At 42.1% G+C, this 19,932-nt stretch overlaps 1 protein-coding gene across 4 annotated transcripts in view; it reads left to right on the forward strand.

The window, feature by feature from the left end:
- kif26ab (kinesin family member 26Ab) overlaps positions 1-19,932 on the forward strand; it is an 82,309-nt gene that overhangs the window by 47,863 nt on the left and 14,514 nt on the right. For 3 of the 4 annotated variants that reach the window (XM_017302555.1, XM_008400176.1, XM_008400177.2), the window contains one exon: positions 17,422-17,605. In XM_017302555.1, coding sequence (XP_017158044.1) covers positions 17,422-17,605 — 184 coding nt within the window. Of the gene's footprint in view, positions 1-13,269; positions 14,086-17,421; positions 17,606-19,932 lie in introns of those variants that run through there. The other variant, XM_008400178.2, reaches the window with a different exon arrangement.

Here is a 19,932-nt window from a genome sequence, read left to right on the forward strand (position 1 = left end):
GCTCTATTTTTCTGAGGAAACGGCCACAACGGGGCAGAAGATGTTAATACTGCGCGTACCTCTGGAGACTGACAAATGAGAATTGACTCGTATCAATCTGCTGAATCTGAGCAACACATGCCCACGGCGGCAAGTGGCTCATCACAAGTATTGAGTGGGAGCAGGGATGGCTGAGCTGGTATCTGTCTTTGTTTGCTGGTGGATAAAACACCAGCTGGTTTTTTTTCCTGTCATAATCAGGCTGATGGGACTAATGGTTCCTTCTGTGCGGCAGCTAACATTGGCTGCACCAGCTGAGGCAGCGAAAAGGCTGGAACCCACAGAAAATGCCAGGTGTGAATTCATCCAAGACCTGTCGGATTTCGTCAAGGCCGAGGTTGTTGATGAAGGTTGAGCTCGGCCTTGCAGCCTAAGGGATCTGCACTTTTTCATTCACCCGCATGCAGCGAAAAGTTGCATCGTTGATTCAAAATCATACCGTACTGTAAATATCCGTATCCGTTTTTAGCGACGGATACAGATTAAGTCTTCGCACAGACTCAAGAACACAGAAACGACTCTCAAATTTAGTCATGGTATTTCAGCAAGGTTTTTGAAGAGTGGGCAGAAATATTTGCATTTCCAAATTTTTTTTTTTTTTCACTTAAAGTCTAAATGTTTACCATCCATCCATCTCTATTTGTGCTTTGCTTTGAAAATCTGAGTCTGGAAAAATATTGAATTTTATCATGAGAAATCTGGAACCCCATTTACAGTATTGAGCCTTTGGATGGAAAAGATCACGTTAGTCTTGGGGCATACCTGTATAAATTGTACGCAGCAGAGAAGTGCATGTTGAATAATTCATGAGCGATTTTGATATGAATTCTGTGTTCGGTTTACACAGGAAAGGCAGCTGAAACTCTCAGGATTTGTTTTGATTGGCAGCAGGTTGTGGACAGTTTGTTTTAGAAATGTGATTTAGTTGGAAATTTCTATTGAGCGTGTTTGATTTAAAAGACTTCTTTCAAAAGTGTGTGTCCTGGTGATGCGGGGTTGGGCTCTGTTATGACTGGCGGATCAGAATCACTTGTCCCTGACATTATGAAAATCTACAGAAATTGGAAAGGAAGAATGGCAGAAGTTTTATCACGCTGATAACAGAGGGATATTTTGTCCCAGTTCCCTTGTTCCACTAAGTAAATCCCCTGAGTCAGGAAGTGTGTCTGGCCCACTCACATGGCCTGAAGCGGTCAGTGAATGTGGGGATGACAAACAAAGAGCTGAAGTGCTGACACAAGCCTTTGCACTCACCCTGGGTCCACATGTGTTGAACCCTGTGGGGAGCAGGGAAAGCACTGCTGTCTAAACCTGACAGTTTTATTTCACGATCAGAAATTAGAAATTTATTTTCTGTTGAGATTAGAGATGCACTGATCAGAGTTTTGTGGCCATATCTAGACACCAGCTTCATTACGCTACAACTAACTTTTACGATTCTGATTTCTCTTTAAGCAAATTAAAAGAAAAAAGGATCAAACAATTGACTTTTACCTTCCTGCCGTGATCGGCTAAAAGATGGTGATGATTTTGAGCTTAGCATCTTAATAGCAAGTAGCAAGGTTAGAGTAGTTAGCATAAATAAACCAGCTGTCTTTGTGTGTCCTTATCTGAACTCTTAAGATATTCTAAAATATGACAATATTTCCACAAACACAATGTTTCTATAAGACTGAAACCTAAAAAGGATAAAACAAAACAACTTTGCTGCACTCCATTCAGCCTTCCTGTTGTCTGCTGAAAGGCTTGCTCTCACACGCAACCTGAACTTTTACACTCTGTGTTTCCTCTTTGTTCATTTTTTAAGTGCATCACTAACACTAAAAGTAGCTAAAACATCTTCACAAACACCAGTCTCCAGACAAAAAATATGGCTGTCAGCATAATGTGGCAGGATTTAGGTACAGTACATCACCTGATGGTAAACCGATCTTCAATTGAGTTTTTATCTGACTCCAGGCACCAACATAACTCAATCTATTGTAGGTATGTCACTTGACACAGAGCTGCCTTTGTCACTCAGGACTGTGGTGACATCAGTAAAAAAGGCTAAATTGTGTGCGATTAGCTGCATGTGGGCAGGAGAGGCCGTGCCCTCAACATCAATCCCTTTCCGGCTCGGTTTGCCTGCCCACGTCGAACATTCCCTGTCTAACTGGATAACAGCCCTGATGGCTACCCACGGGGCTCCATGATCAGTACATTAGCGTTTAGTTATCACGAGTATTTCTCTTACTCCCAGCCCGTGGAATGGATATTATGTGTCATGACTGTGGGGGCTCAAGGATGCCATCGAAACCTCTTTAGTGCCCCTCAGTGAAAGGTGTCATGCAAATGGAGTCTATTATCTTCGTCATTAGGAGTAGTTGCTTTCATGTTGTGGCTCAGACAGTGTAAGAGTGAAAAAAGAAAGACTGGCAGATAAAGTGTGCTGTGGAAGTTTATGACCTTATTGTGGGCAGTTGTGGAAAAGAGGCTCATGATCTCCTGTGAGCTGCCTTTATGTGCTCCAATCTGGATAAACAAAGGTGTCTCCTGCTGGGGCGTCTCAGGCATCGCTGCTCCTCAGTGCTCAGCTGTGCCATGCCCTTCCTTTCAATAGGAACTACTAATATCTGCCAAATCACCAGTTGCAAGTTGATTTCCCCAAACACATGTGCTTTATTTTTCGAGAGACGCACGTTTGCAGGACCTTATTCTGCTGAATGTTAACTGGTTGCACTGGTCTTTTGATAGTCAGGCGCTTTGATTACCACCGAGGGTTGGCGATTGTTAGGACAGACGATTTAGCTTTTGTCTCATCATCCTCCAAAGCCAGACCGTTTAATTGTGATTGCTGCTTTTTTTTAATCTCCATCTATTGCTGGTGTTGCTGCAGAAGAGTTGAAACGGGCAAATGTGGGGGACTCAAACTAAGAAATGATGGGACTAATGACGCTGCTGCAACACACAGGGGTGTGGACATATATTACTACCTGGGAATGTACAAATTAACCTTTGACCTCTCTCTAAATTAATGTAATTAATACAAATTGAGGTACAGACACAGGAAACATAGTGACTAATGCAAATTTTATTCCGTATACCCACCACTTTGCACATCTTTGAAGGGAAATGCAAAAATGTGTTTTTGTGTCTCTCAATGTTTCGACATCTCGCCATAATATTAAAAGCTACAAAGGGAGTTTATCCCTGCTGTTTGTGTCACCACATGCATTGTCTTGAACAGAAAGGATTATTCCCTGTAATCAGTTCATGACCTTGTATGTGAGAACCAGCTGCAGGGTTTTTTAAACTCTTTCTGCACACACACCAGTTGTGGTTCCCTGTGTGTGCCTGTTGACTTTACGGATATGTGATGGAGGATGAACTGCTTGATTTGAATGAGACATCTGCAAACACATTTCTTCAAGATCAGGATTACATTAGGTCTGGGCCATTAACCCGTACCAACATAGACAGAGGTTTTAAACGGTTACTGCTTCAGGTGTTAAGGAAGCCCAGGTTTCTTCATTAGTGGCCTTTAACTTCTGTATTGTTGGCTACGGTGCCTCTCAGTATCCTGTTGAAAATAATCCAGGTATTCTCAATGAAGTTTAGGTCAGGCCAGTTTACTGCCCTTTCAATCACAGTGATACCATGTTGATTGAAGCAGATATTGCTACTTCTTATAGCGTAGGCATGTAACAAGTCCTATTGGGCTGCATTGACTTTGGACTTGATAAACCACAGTGGACCTACAGATAACATGGGTTAAATCATCAGTGACTGGAGAAACTTCACACTGGACCTCAAACAGTGTAGAAGTTGTGCCCCAGAACTTTTCCTCCAGACTTTAATTTAAAGAGAAAGTCAAATTTTACCTGTATATTACGTAATACTTGTTGAATTTGGATCATTGTGCAACAGTGGCAATAGTTTTTTTTTTATTTTTTTTTAGCTCTGGTAAGATGCTGTCTTAGTTCAGGAGTAACCGAACATAAGGAGCAGGCAGTTTGTAGCTCATGTGTAGGCTCTTGAAGTACGTAGAGTTTACTTACAGATCCTTTCAAGGCTGCAGTTATTTGTGTTTTGTGTAGATTTTTCCACTACACTTTTTCCTTCCACTTATTTTTCTATTATCATACTCGGTGCATCCTTGTATAGCAGCAATTACCTCATGTGGCCTTCTCTCCTTGTGGAGTAGGCTGAGATTACATTATATTCTAAATTTAAGCGCTTCCAATTACAATCTTCACATTTTGCTCAAATATATGCTTGAAATCTTTATGTATTTTTTACTGTTGGCATCGAGGTTATCGCACCATGAGAATCTGGTAACTCTCCATTCCATTGATTCCACCTTGCGTATATTGAACCCTGACACCCCATCTTTTATCTAGACCCATCTTTTTTCATGCAGCACACCTGCACCTACTATCGTGGCTATCAACACGATTGTACAGTTGGTTGCGGTCGAACCTCTGTCTACTTTTCATTGGGTTGCCTGTTGGCTGGAATATAGATAAAAGATTAAGAGCACGTGTTGAAAATCCCCTCCCCCAACGTGTTCTGTCTGTCCCGTCAGTGCGCTGATTAATCACCCCCAAATGTTCTTAGCTGCCTGTGGGCCTGTTTGTTGTGATAGCCTCTGTGCGGAGAAGTGCAAATAAATAATCGCTAGGTGTCTTCCGCTGGCAGAAAGTGATTAATGAAGCGGGGAAGTGGAGCAGAAGTAAGCTGACTTTTACCCCTTTGCCTGTCAATCCTGTGCTCATCAAGGTCTTAAGTTGTGTTATGAATTAAATTAAAGGACAATATATTTGATTGAAGAATTGTCTCATGTGAATCACCCTCTCTAGTCTTTTGTCTGCAATATCCTGCTTCCAGTTGATGTTGTTTCAAGACAGGAAACATCATTCAGCCTGTGATGACTTGAGGTGAGTGCCAAGACATTTTTTTGTGTGCCCTGAGTAAAACCGCCTGAGGTTCTAGGGAGGTTTCTGAGGGAAGATGTGGGTGGGATGATGGGTAAACTAGAGTTCAACATGTGTGTGAAGGATGTGAAGCTGTTCCAACCTCCCCGCAGCCGTGGAAAGGAGTGTACAGCAGAATACCAGGAGCAATGTCTCAGGAGCACGAAGAAAATGCAAAAAAAACCAAAAACCGAGAGATGAAAGCAGCTGTTAATCTTCGTCAGCATGCCAGAGGTGGGGAGACTGCCGTCTGTGAAGATGGCAGGAGCATATCTTCATCATCATGTGTCACCTATCAGCTGAAAACCATATTTACCTCCAAAATTTTCACTTTCAACTGCCAGAAAAAAAAATTGAGCAACAGCTGAGTATTTTAGTGCTGCAGGTAGTCTGTCGCTGCAAATCTTCATTCACACTTCTGTCTCCTGTTGCAAATGCCCTTTGGTTCTTTTCCTCTATAGATGCTAAATTTGTAAGCTTATCTCATTGACATACAAAAGGTCCTGCCAAGTCAAAGCCCAGTGCTTTGTTCAGTCCTTCGTGGCCAGTTAAAGCCACATTAGGAAGATGAGATCCTGAATGCTGGAAAGAACAATAAAGTGAATGGTGAATGGAATTATACCCACATATTTCCTTCCTGTGCTTGTCTTAAGCCATCCTTAAGCCCCCTTTTGGCGAGACGTCCTAATGGCTTTTCAGTGTGGGAATGTGACAGATAAGTGGGTGTGTGACTCAGTCAATGGGTGCAGGGTGTGTAGAGATGCAGTCAGTTTCAGGAAATAAGTTTTAAAAAAATTACCTCGTTTCTAGGCGATTATGGACCATAATATTTTCTTATCCATCACAAATGAGTCAGCCTGTCTAGCACAGACACATGGCTCTGATTTTAAAAGCAAACATATGTTTGCAGTTCAAGAGCTACATTCAGAGCTCTTATTTCTCCACAATGCTCAATGCATTTTGCAGAGATTTTATGTGACAGACCAACACAGTGTAAATTTGTGTACGTGGTTTTCCCACCTCATAATTACCATCTTCCCACAGCATGATGTTGCCACCTCCATGTTTCACCTGGAAACATGGAGGTGTGTAGGGTGCTGTACGGTGTTTATTCCTTACACACAGCACTTTGCTGAGACCTTCACAGAACACTCAAATTTATCCCAAGAATAAATAACACACAACTGAACTAGATTTACTATTTAAGTCTAGTTCTGTTGGTGACTGCTACATTGCACTGTATTTAGGGGAATCAGTACATAGCATTATATGCAAATGTACTTTGTTTTGGTCTATGACATAAAATGGCTCAGAAATATATCCAAGCCTGGGAATTTAACATGGTAGAAGTAAAGTGGTGTGAATACTGTTGTTGTATGTATCATGTTGCCAGGCTACTTTACATCCAAATATGTACAAAATACACTAAGCTGTTGCTACTTGCCAATGCTTGCATTTCTGTTTACACTGATATACTGTAGCACCAAACCAGACTTTCTTGAATATTGATGAGTTTTTTCACTTTTTGTCACCAACTGTTCCATTTATTCTTGGCCGACTGGGGATTCCCATCTCTGGGAATAAAGCAATTCCAAGCTGGCTGTGGCATAGTCCCAGCAATCATTTTTTTCCCCTCTCCCCAGTTTTTTTCTCAGGCAGAAAATGATTTACCTCCTCGTGGACAGCGCTTCATTGGCACGGAGCCAGGCTCACTGATCGAAGAGAGGACTTGGCTTTACACCCTGCTGCTTCCTTTCATGCTGTCTTATTCTGTTTCCTCTGCATCTTTCTCTTAATGTCCGTTCCCCCTAATTCATTTTTTAATCCCAGCCGTACCTTTGCACTGCCTACTTCAACGTTTATCAGTGACAGCCCCTTCCTTCCCATTTGTTTCTAATGATCCCCTGCTATTCAAGCTATTCTCCAGAGGATGCCCTAATGTCCCGTTTTCCACCTCAGTCCACAGACCCCTTTGAAAATCAGACTGTGACAGAACAGGTTTACAACCCGCTGGCAAAAATAGGAATTTTATTTGCAGGTTTTTGCTGTTTTATTCTGATAGCAGCGCTCCTTGACGACACAAAGTGATTCAGATAGGACAAGTCAGTTGCAGAAGGCAATGCCAGGCTTTGTTGGGAATCTTTTCTTACGCGACAACACATTGTGTTCACAGATGTTACATGAATGCATTTGGCCTTACCTAATTGGCTAGAGACTGGTGCAGCAAAGATGTGTGAGCAGCCTTGGGCTGTCAGCAGTCGGCACACAAATAATGTACCATTTGATTCTCCGTGCACAAGGTCAGACACTGTGCAGGGACAAAAGGCTTGCTGAACACCTTGTTGAAACAAAGAGCCTTTCCAGAAGGGTTTGTGTTGGTTTGTGTTGGAGCACACACGTTGGTGTGCTCCAACGTGCTTGGAGCACACCACGCCGGATATTGCTCAGCAAAATGGACATCCCATTTATCGGTGTCTAGTTTTGTTGGGATGCGTTTATCTATTTCTAAGGATTTATAGAAAGACCATTAATCTCAGCCTGTAACTGTCTGTGTATTTCCTGTAAAGGGCTCCTGACACAGAAGAGAAGAGCCTTCAGACTGCCATTACAGCTGCCAAACAGCAGAAAGCGAGCTTGCAGTGATTTGAAAGCTACAGATCTTTTGGACTGATAAGACTCAACAGACAGCCAGAAAAGCTTGCCAAAAAAAAAAAGAAGAGGAAACAGATTATTTTTTCAAAATGTCTGGAAAGATCTCAGATTTGGCCAAAGCTAATCTGTATCTGAATGATAAGAAAACTCCAGTGAACGGAGCGATAATCTGTTCCAGCATCTCCCGGTAGTAGCATTTGTTGGGTTTTTTTTCTGTTTTTAAGAAGGGATTGCACTTTTTTTCTTTTCTTCAATTATCTTTTTTTAGCCACATTCCAAGATTAATCTGGGTTTTCACAGGGCTGAAGCGCCAGGCAGTAGTTTCGAGCATCTTAGGATAGGGAAGAGGACGTGAGAAAAAAACTAAATGAATGTTTACACCAAGAGCCCCTTGATTGCTGGGAGATTTTAGAAAAGAGATGGGCTCATTACCTGACTAAATGTCTGAGCCACACAAGAGGACAAGATTAGCTTTGTCATGCACCAGACAGCCTGTCCCTTTGGTATCACCCCTTTTATAGCTAATGTGTAACATAGATGTGCATATTTAATTAGTTCTTTAATGAATAAAGACCTAAGCGGTGCTCTGAGACAGGTACCAAAAGAAGTTAGAGAAAATTATGAGACCTGTCTGAGCTTCTAGTGCCACTATAATTCAAATGGAGTTCCAGTCAGACTCCTTCATGACTGTAATTTTAATGTCTTTTAATTTCTAATGATGCACTCGCACTAATTTTTGGAATGATATGATGGAACAAAGAAAACATAAATGAATCTTAAAAAATGAACATTTGACGAGCAGGGTTCAAATTCAGACTCAAACATTTACGGATATTTGGTGAAATATTGCATGTATGTGGCCATCAACAAGCGTCTGGCGTCATATTTATTGGTTTCTAGGAAATTACCTTGTTTTTAAGCATAAATCATGCTGTTTCAACAAGGAGGAAGTTAATGGGACTCCAGAAGTTTAATGTTAGCCTTTTTTATGCATAAGATAACCAAATCTGATGCTTGTGTAGGATGAATGGAAACCTAATCTGACCAAACAATCAACCTCTGATAGAAAATTCATTTGGATATTTAAGGAAAATACATGAACCATGAAAAATCAAGTTTATTATAAGATGGAAGATGCAGAAACACTATCCACAGCGATGAGAGTTTAAAACTGAGAGGTAATGAGAGGCTGCCTGTTACAAAATTGCACCCTGTTACATCGTTCCAGCAACAAAACTTTAGTTTTTAACCACCTCTCCTTCACTCACTCCTCGCTGGCTCTTTCTGTTTGCCTCATGTTTATTAAGCTCTTTTTATTGTTTGTTCCTCCCTGGGTTTTTTTTTAAGTTGTTTTGAGTTCTTCATTAAAACTTATTTCCTCATATTCCTCTGATTTTTGACTTACATTTTGGCCAAACTTCTTACACACAAATCATGAGTCTGTTTCTAGATGTAGTTATTTATGTGAATAAATTTGAGAAATTCTCCATGAAATTCTGACTATTTCCTTATTTCACAAGTAGTTTATGTACAGAAGAGGATTAGGGCCACTGGAAAAAAAACAAAAAACAGTTCTGACTTTAATCTCAGAATTCTGAGATTAAAGTCAGAATTCTGAGATTAAAGTCAGAACTGTTTTATTTTTTTTTCCCAGTGGCCCTAATCCTCTTCTGTATTTATGTTCTATAATCAGAAAAGAATTGAACAAATTCACTTAGTACACTGATGCTAATCTTGAAAGTAAGAAAGCTCCTTTCCAGCACCATATTTATACACAAATTGCCATCAAACTAGCAGAGTTTTCTCTCAAAGTAAAAAACAACTATTATAGATGAAAAACTGTTTATCTCAAGTAGAGCAATTGGCATCCCGGACTTACAAGTAAATCCTCTCTAGATGGGCTATTTATTCTGCCAGGAGTAGCTGTTAAGTGTATGACATCATCTCCTCTTGTCTGAATTTGTGTGCTCACAGGCTGATGTCATGGTCGCTTAATTACCCCTAAGGCTCTGTGATAGCTGGATCAGGCTGTAGTGGTGGGGGTGGTGGGGCGATGGGGATCACAGCCAACGAGGGCGATGCAGAGATCCAGATTTGCCTTAATCCTCCCCAAATTTGGTAAAGCATAAACCTGTGCAGCGGTGCCTATCTGAACATTAGCGTGGTGTGCTCGCTTTATCTGAAGTCTGTGTTTCTCTCACAGTTTGGTGATTTATGCTGTTCGCCCACACCTCGGGGGCAGAGAGCTGTTTGATCGCGTTGAGGGCAGCCCATCAACAAGACAGTCAATTTTAGCTCTAGGGAGGTTTGGTAATGATTATCTTTCCATGCAACAACACAGCGCCCCACCTGATAAAGCAACACAAGTCCAGCTCACTCAGTCGTGACCAACTGCTGATACGGCATTTTGGGTTTGGCGTGGAGCAACGCTTTCAAGATGCGCCGCTTTTTGAACAAAAGACATCTCACAAATGCCAGCACTACTGAGTCCAGGATAAATGTTCAGTGTTTCTGAGAGTGAATGTGCCTGGCTCTTTGTGCCGTGGTCATTATCATACATGTATCTCCATTCATGAACAGCAATGCCGGGCTGCTAATCAGCAACAGTGGGAGACTTGCAGACTGTGGAGCGGGAGGGGCAGTCGAGGATGAAGCAGTATGATATCATATCCAGTGATCTGATCCCCGCATGAATAGCCACAGCAGCCTTATCTTGTGCATGGAGGGAGAATAAAAGCTGGGAATCACAGAAACAAAATGTCAAGAATAGGAAATGCCTGCAACATGTTAATTAGCTGCAGAACAAACCTACCCAAGAAGCTGTATAGATGGTCAGGGGATCGGAGATAAATTTGCACAATGAAGATGATGGGTGTGCCAGCAAATTATTCTGTGGGGTAGGGAGATTTCTCCAGCCAGTTTGACAAAGCTTGGAGAAAAAGGCTGGGGTGATTATTGACAGCAAGCCAACATGAAGCTTTGAAAGCTGGAGGAAAAAACAGCCCCTCTATGCTTTTTTCTCTGCAGTCATTGACCTCCTCCTCCTCCTCCTCCTCCTCGCTCTATAGGTGAGGACAAAATCTGGCTTTTCTTCCTCGGAAAGAAAAAAAAAAGCCACCAGTAGACCTATTCTTTTAAAAAGGTGCTTAATTTTACATCTGTCTTGCTCTGGCTCATTTATATATATTGCGGTCATTATCTGTCCCTGAGGTCTGTTCATAAAGGAGACAGTGATTGAGCTGAAAGGCGATCAGGACAGTTCTGACTGTGACTGTTCCTTCTTTTAATGCCCTTGTGATGTATAACATGTGAGAGGACACTAAGGGGGATGGCGGTGGGGATGGGACTAATGAGGCAACTCTGTCAGAGTGACCAATGCCAACGTAGGCTGAGCCGTTAATCAAATCTCCAAACAACCATTAAAACAAAGTGACTGACAAAACAATGTTGTTAATTAAATTTGATGGCCACGCTTTGCCTGACTTCTGACTGAGGAGTACCTTGTGAAACGAACAATGCTGTATCACGCTAATGTATATCTGCCTTGCATTTCAATGGCGTAGGATGATACACGGCCTGCACATTCCACAGCTGAGCTAAGCTGCCAAAATGTTCCTGTATGCTACCTGATTCGGCATTTACCCAACTGCTGCTTAAATATTGTAGGGATGAACAAGCAACACATGGGACTAGAGATGGAAATTATCCACATGGCTATAATCTCATGCATGTAAATGTTCAGACTGTCCCATTTTTAAAAATAAAATTCAACTTGAACAACAGAATAACCTAAACTTGGGCAACACTACGTGTGTGCTCTATTTATTCACCTTAGGACTGCTGAAGCTGAAGGTGAATCTTTTCAAAGTAGGTCACAATAATTATCTCAACATTTGGGAACACTCATAAAACATTGGCATTTAATTACCAGAGCATCAATTATGGGAAAGAAAAAATGAGATGGTTACGTCACGGCGAAACCTCAATGCACCTGAACACTGAACGCCACACCCTTCATCCCATTATGCTCACTGTACTCAAACCGGGAACACATGCAAATCAATGTGGTTTAGAACTACAGGCACAGATGGCATGCTGGGAAGCAGTGTGAGAATGCCTTTTGTTTGGATGTGACCTAACAAATATGGTTTGTAGGTTGCAGTGTTTTGTTGAGCTACTGCTCGTCTTCCTCTGTCATCCTTTAAATTTCATTCTCTTCCTCAGTTTGAATTTTAGTAATTTATCTTCACCCGAGATGCATTGAGTTGACATATGATTGCTGTTTGTGTTAACAAGCAACAGGAGCTGAAGTGACTGTATTAGCCCTGTGATTAGATTTGCTTTAGGCAGAAAAAAATGGCAAAACATGGAATTCATGGAAAAAATATGAATGAAAATAGGTAAAAATGTTCATGGTGTGCAGTAAATGTTATTTTTTCAAACTCAGTGAGTAGCCATGACAGGTAATTGTAATTTATTGCCATAATTGAGCAGCTCTAATATCAAAACCATCATTTTCTTTGAAGAATGCACCAGACCTTTCACTTCTCAAACAATAACCCTTCAGTTGATGTAATTTGGACTTGCTGTAGAACAGCAGAGCTAAGCGTGTTGTTGCAGAGATGACTGTAAAGGTTTCGTGATATATCAAACAGCTTCATTATTTAACAGGGATCCTCAGATTTGTACGGAGTTCTGGTTTTATTTTCCCATTTTATTCTTTTAAAGTTTAATCCAGCTGAGTTCATATGTGGGGCAGTGTGTCAGAAGGAGAGTCAGAGAGAGCTTTGTGCTGAATGTACTTTCATCTGGCTAGTCTCACACCCACTCTGTTTGCTGATGTGTTGTAGTGGGCTCTCTGCAGCCAACGCGGCAGCCTTTCAAACAACACTGGCTGTATTCGGGGAGGGGTGGCTGAGAGGGCTTACTGGTAAATTGGCAGCCCAGGGAATACAGGGTACTCTCACCCCGGCGCTCACCCACTCACATGCTTTCATTCCCCTTTTTACCCTTGACCATTGACTGTCTGCACTCCCTCTTACTGGCCAGCATAAATCCGCTTTCCTAGTGTGTCAACTGCTCATTGTCTCTTGTCTTCTTCTGTTTCCTCTACTCTGGTATTTTTACCTTCTCAGAGCTTGCCAATTGAGTCCCAGCATCACTCATTCGAGCAATCCATCTCTCTTAAGTATATCCTCGCTTATCTGCGTGTCTCTTACTTTTGATTAATAAGACCCTCACTCTTCTGGCTAATTACATCCTTCAACAATGACAGCGAATCACAAAAGTGCTGCAAAAAAAAGAAGCACGTGTGCACACTGGGGTTCATGCATGTATGCACTGTAGGCATACTAACCAAATCTGTTTGAAGTGTGGGACCCTAAAAGAAGAGAGGGCTCCTGTATGCATTAAGTATTCATGTGACGTGTTTTGAGGTGCATACATGTGTGTGTATGCGTGCGGGTATAGGGAGAAAAGAGAGTGCTGGCAAATTGCGCCGCAAGCACCCAGCAATCGAGCGCTGACACCTCGTCTGGCAGTCGGAGGGAGAAGGGGCTGGGCTGAGGGAAAAAGGGGAGAGGGAGAGGAAGGAGGAGGGATTGCATGTGTGTATGTGAGATAGAGAGAGAGAGGGAGGAAAGAAGGACACGGCAGGACAGCTGCCAGAATTTCTCCGATAGCAGGAGAAGGACCAAGAGGTGGAACAAGAGCAGGAATTCTCCTTCTTCTCTCAAAGCCGAGCCAGGAGTGGAGAATCCCTTCCAGTCCTTCTGGCTGTGGGGAAGACCGTCGGGACGTTCAGCCGCACTCAGCAGACAGAGCGTGTGGGATTAACTCCATGACAGGAAACAGTGCAGCTTGTGGCACGAGAGAAGACTTGGGATGAAGAAACGGAGAGGGGAACTGAACTGCTTCAAGCTGCTTTTCTAAGACCGTGAAGTGGTGCAGAACTTTTTCATGTGGAAGAGAGTTGGGGATGTTTTTTTAAACGGGTGCTCCACCTCTCTTGCTTCCTCTTTGGAAACTCTCTGGATTTCACGCACCTCTCTCACCGTTGCACCTATCCTACTTGGTCTTGCAGAGCGGTCATCCCTCCTGCCCACCTCATCTCTGCCCCACCTGCCGCTTGTTCCATTTAGTTACTATGACGCCCACGCCTCACCCCGATCGTCCTAACTCCACCCCTCTGGCGTCTTACAAACCTCTGTGAAATCAAGCGGAACCTCAATGATTGCGATCGGAGTAGGAAGGAGCCCCGTGCCCTGACTAGTGAGCAATCCCCCTCCTCCTCGCCGTGTTCTTGGCGACTGCGCTGGCGTAGCAAATGCGCAAATAATGGAGAACAGTGACGGCACAGACACGGACCTCAAAGTTGATCTGAATCAGTTGTCTGTTTTTTGACTATGAGCATAAACTAGATGATGGATTGGAAAGAGCTGTAAGTACATGGCTGCAGCACATTCTCACTGGTGCATGTTAAGCAAATGTAAATAAATATACTTTGAAAAGAAAATTGAGAGATCTCAGATATTGGTTTACTCAGGGTGACATTCTGCTTTGAGAAGTTGGAGCAAGTTGTGTGTGGAAACAGCTTTGCTTGCATGGAGATTGAGAGTGAACAGGTGGATAAGCTGTTGTGGGCAGATGAAATCTGAGCCACTTCTCGCCACCTTTTTCCTGTTCATAGTTGGCATAGTTGGGTGAGGCAAAGATAGGACGACGGGAGAGGCAGAGACGCAAAGAAGCGGTTAATTAATCTCAAAATGTGGATGTGAATCTGTCTCTGCTTTCATTCATGAGCACACCTGCGCACCGATTGTCATTGTGCAGCATCAATTAAACTTCAAGGTTATCATCTCGGCTTTGGGATGTAACCACCCCTCTGTGGTCAGGACAGCTACAAATCATTTTGGTGCCCTTTTTCCTGTGCAGTGTCTTAGGCTCACATTTGATTTATTCTGCTGCTGGAAGAGAAACGACAGAATGGGGCGAGAGAGGCAGACGGATGGGTTTCTCTTGAATGAATGTGTCGCAGAAACCTCCCACATGTATACCCATGCATGCTGCAGCATGCAGCCACGTGGACTCCGGCGTAGTTTCACCTTCCCTTTTTTTCTGGCTCACATCCATTTCTTCCATCTAGTCTTTATTCATTTTTTTTTTTTCAGTCACATGATCCGTCTCGCATGCTATCGCACATAGGCAGCTCCCCAGGGAGACGCTTCTCCTGCAGCCTTCTTGGATGCAATAATTATTCCATCAGCCAGCAGCGTGTTCCATGATTGTGCTCTTCGGCTGTCGCTGTAGGGGGTGTTACAGTGAAGAGGGGAGTAGTTGAGATTGGGGGGGTTAGATTGTCACTACAGGCAGACAGGAATAGGAACATGGTGAGGTTTTTGGCAGCAAACCACCCAGTTCTGTCCAGAGGAGCCCAGAAGAGGAGTAATGGGCTGAGACTGGACGCTGAGGAACTCCTGCTGACTTGGAGACGTGTAGTTTTATTTCATTTTGATCACTGCCTTTCCCTTTTTTTAAGAGTACCGCCTCTAAAATGTAGGAGTGCACCGGTCAGGCGTTTCTTGGCCTAGATCAATGTCTGGCTGTCTTTATGGCCTAACCTGCTGTAATTCATAAAAGAAAAAAAAAAGTCCTTAAGGTTTTGAATACAACACAAAATGAAAGAATTGCATGATGCTGAAATAATGTAAAATTAATTTTCAAGTTTAAAATGGTATCTGTTTTTAAGAAGATGCTATTATCTGGATTAGTTCAATTATATTAGCTCATTAATTAGTCTATTTTAGGATGAAAGTGATGCCTGGTGCTCATTTCCTCATGGTTGTCTGTTTCTTGTGACCAGAAGTGTTTCAGAACAGAAAATGTTGTCTTTCTTGTGAGATAAAAGTGGGATATTCTTCTTTCTGATGGACAATATACAGCAATAGGTGAGGGAGGGGAAAGGCTACATCATACTGTCCTCCATATAATATATTACAAAATGTTACCTATCAGACTAACGACTTAGGCAATTATGCTATTAGGCTAACGATTTGCGGTTTCATCTCAGATAAATCAGCTTAGGCGTAAGAACAGTGTGATGGAATCAATAGTGGTTTTGAAAATGTAGCTTTTTTTTTAAACTTTGGTATACCCGAACATCGTTAACAAGCTAAAGCTAGTTTATTGTTCTTCTTTTTCAATCCTATATACTAAATTGAGCTACTTGTTCCTTCATGTTAAACAATCACTTCTTTGTCCTCCCAGACATTCTCTGAAATCTGACTGCTTAAGACCACTTGAGTTCATCGGATCTTCCTGGGAGGCGTGCTTTATATGCCAACATTGAATTGTTGGCAGATAAGCTTTAGCTGATAGGGGCAATGCATTAAATCCCGTCAGGCAAATATGCTGGTTCTTTTCCATGAGCTGCAAAGCAGAAATGAGTTCGATACCTTTTTCTCACGGTTGGAGCCAACGTAGCAGAATCGCCAGGTGTCCATAAACTTGTTCACCTATCAGATGTTCAAAAATCAGGAATGTGGCAAATTTCTGAACAGTGATTTTGTAAAGCTCTGACCTCCTGTTACCAATTTAACTTGGTTCTGATGTTGATTTAAGGATTTTACAATGAAATTATCTTCTCTATTTTCTTAAAAACAAATCAAAGTTTGATAGCTTTCTCTCTCTTTGTGTCAATAAAAATCTACAAATGCAGTTAAATGTAGTAAAACAAAAAATATATGTATCACATATTTACCTCCAAAAAGACTATTTTTGTAAGTTTTGTAGAAACTTTAAGAGGATTTTCTATTGCAATCAATCAGTAATAATCTTTTAGGACGGGAGGAAACATTATACTGTGTGTGTGAAAGAGCTCTGCAGTTAAACTGGATGTACCTATTACTTCAACGTGGCTGTAATACCTTGAGCTGTTCTTGTCTACTGATGTTCAACTCTATTGTGATAGCCTGAATGAACAATGGACCTAACTCTGCAAAAAATAAATAAAATAGACACGCTCCTTTTGTTCCATGTCTGACTTCATCTCTAAAATTAAAACTCATACTGAAAATGGCAAACTTTTAGTATTTACACTGAAAAATAGAGAGTTTTCAGATGAGTATACCAACCCTATTGCCAGGTAAATCTCTAATACGTCTGTATTGTATGACTACATGTAAAGACCAGCTTTGGCTGCATAATTAAACGCTCCTAAGGAAAACTCATTCTTCTGCTGTGACTTGAATGATGAATGAACGTGCTCTGTCACAAGTGCTTAGCCATCCTACAGTTACTAAGGCGACATGCGTTTCCCATCTGGTTGTCCTTCAGTAGTGCTCACCTGGCATGTCCGTGGCAGCCCGGCTGTGTCTGATCAAGATAAGTGATTAGATTTACTTTGTCTTCCAGCTATGACAGCCTACATTTAGTCCCCAGTGGACTGAGAAAGTTGACTGGTGATGATTTATATTGTATTGGTGTAGTTTAAACAATGATTTTCAGCTGACGCTGATTGCTAATTCCATGTGGTGAAAGAATATAAGTTGGGAGATTGGAAAATAAGTGTGTTTTAATTATGAAAGGAAGGGAGTGGTTTCTTAGAAGAGCAATTTTAGCGGTTTTGTGTATGTTGGCAAACTAAAAGGGAAAGTGTTCACCTTATGGAGGTGGCATAGTGTGAGCACTTGGCATGACACCTCACAGAAACAAAGCATAACCTTTCTGGCTTGCTGGATCTAACCATACCTTCATTTCCTATTTTTCCCTCTTTTAGGGCAGCTCAGAAGCTTAACCTCTCCTCCAAACGGAAGAAACACCAGCCCTCCCTGCTCCACCCACAGGAGCCCTCCATCTACCCAACTAATTTCAGTGGCATCCTGCAGGTCTCACCACCCCCGACTCCGCCATGTCTCCTCCGAGCCGTGTCCAAAGTGAAAGAGAACCCAGGCATGGGAAAGGTGAGAGCATGCTCACAGAAACACATTTTTCTACCCATAATGCACGCTGATGTATCCTTGTCCTCATCAACATCACACACACACACATACATAGATACACAGAGAGACCCCTGTTTGAAGGGGTGAAAGGCAGAGTGGAGACAGACTGGTCTACAGGCAGCATGCCGTCTGGTCCAGTTCATGCAGATTCAGTCAGATAAGCCTGCTGGAATGCCATGAATTCACTCAGTTTGTGGGACCAGCATTCCTCTCTCAACACCGAAAGCCAGTAAAAGCTGTAATTCACATATCTGTGGTCACCACAACAGCAGGATTCCTGAATCCATTCTACATGTGGTGCACGGTGATGAAAGTCGGCCTGGCAGCTATAGGACAGTCATTAAACAAAGCTGTGCAAACAAGTCGCTCTTCCTTTGAGGTTTATTGGGTATTGTTTGTCTGAGCCGACGTCCTGTATTTATAAAGCAGAAGTCCCCCGAACAAGATTAGATCCCACCTGGATAGGAAACCCTCGCTTCTGCTGCCAGGTATCCAGACGGTTGAAATTTTGCCTCATGTTGTAAATCTCCTTTCAACATGCAGACATCATAAAAAAAAACTGTTAACAATTTTCTTCAAGTCCAAACAAGATCAGTGGTTTACATCTGCTCTGCTAACAGGACAGTTGACTTTTTATGAGATTTTATAATCTGGCCTATCAGAGTTACAGCTTTATCTTGTTAGTGAACAAATACACCAATACATTGTCTCGTTTCTTTGTTGCCATCCAGAAATAACAGTTTCCCTTGCCCTCTCCAGCTTGACTTTGCCTGCATCTGGTTTATATCAGCAGCGCTGTGACACTTGAGTTGAATGGCTGGTTTCCATCAGCCATATATAGGTCACTTCCACTTCTCTGCTTCTTACCTGCAGACATTTATATATGGAGTCGTGCCAAGCAACACAAATGGATTTCAGAAAGGGATCAAGGTGCAGGGAAACCAAAACCATTAGCAGTGTGTTAAAATACTGTGGCCTTTAATATCTTTAATATTACTGCCAACATAAACAAACCTGAGGCATTAGCTTTTATTTTTCTAATGACCTCAGCAGTCATATGTAGAAACTCAGTTTAAAAGTCATAGCAAATGTAATTTGGTCTTTATTTGAATGTTTCTGTAACGAAACAATAAGATTCGAATAACAAAGAAAGTTTGATCTTGGCAAAAGAAAATTAAGACGAAAGTACCTTCCTAAAGATACCTGTTGAACATTTGTACAAGTTAACTGGTGACGATGCATAATTTTAGACATTTTAACAACAAAAAAAATCAGACACTTATATTCAGTTGTGAAAAATCACATTACTTCATGTTGCTTTTCTATGAAACGCAATGAGGTCTGTGGTTGTAGTGTAACAATAACGAATGTTTGCAACATTGAATACTTCAATAAAGTGCTGTAAACTCACTCCAGTAACAACATCCAGCATTTGAAAGAACATTTATGTAGAAGTTCTGTGGAATCCTTAGGCTGAACAAAACAGCCTTCAGCCAGAAAAAAACGTTATTTTAAAGGTTTTGCTTCAGTGCCAAAGAGAAAACACACATACTTTAAATGAGTCAGGACTGATTTGCATCTTAAATAAACTGTGGTGTATAGAGACTATTCAGATAATGTAACACTAAATGCTCTGAGAGATGAATGGACTGTTAAACACATCCCAAGAGCTGTTTCCGTCACCCTTCAGTCACGGATATGTTTCCACATTGCCTTTGGAGAAATGCAAGTGAGAAATATCTGACCATCAGATTGTAAAGCAATATGGAGGTGTCCAGATTTCTAAAGAAGGGGTTTTGTAAATTGTAGTGTTTTATATCCAGACGTGTTCAAACACAGCCACACAACCACACACGATGTTTCTCTGCAGCAGGAAATTGTAAAATCCCTCTGCTCTTGTCTGGAGGAGGTTGAACTGCGCACCACCAGCAGATTGGCTCCGCTCCTATGACACGAGCTGTCTCGTCAAAGCCATGCTCAGTCAACGCTTTAATGCATGGGCTGTCATCGTTTTCAGTTTTCCATGCTGGCACGATGACCCGTACGCTGACCTGTGGAATTTGTTAAAACCGTGAAGCCCACTTGATGAATGTGAAGCCGCAATATGCAGCTGGGTGGCTTTCAGGCTGTTTAGCAGTGAACTGACTTTTTCTGTGCAACTGAGGGCAAGGACAACAGAAGGAGGAGAGTGAGTAGGTGGAATAATGGAGGAGGCGATGGAGGGTGGGGGGGCAGATGCTGGTGCGCTCCCATGCTGTTGAGTTGCCTGCGGTCTAGAAAAACAACCT

This window comes from Poecilia reticulata, linkage group LG22 (assembly GCF_000633615.1).
Source record: "Poecilia reticulata strain Guanapo linkage group LG22, Guppy_female_1.0+MT, whole genome shotgun sequence".
NCBI lineage: Eukaryota > Metazoa > Chordata > Actinopteri > Cyprinodontiformes > Poeciliidae > Poecilia > Poecilia reticulata.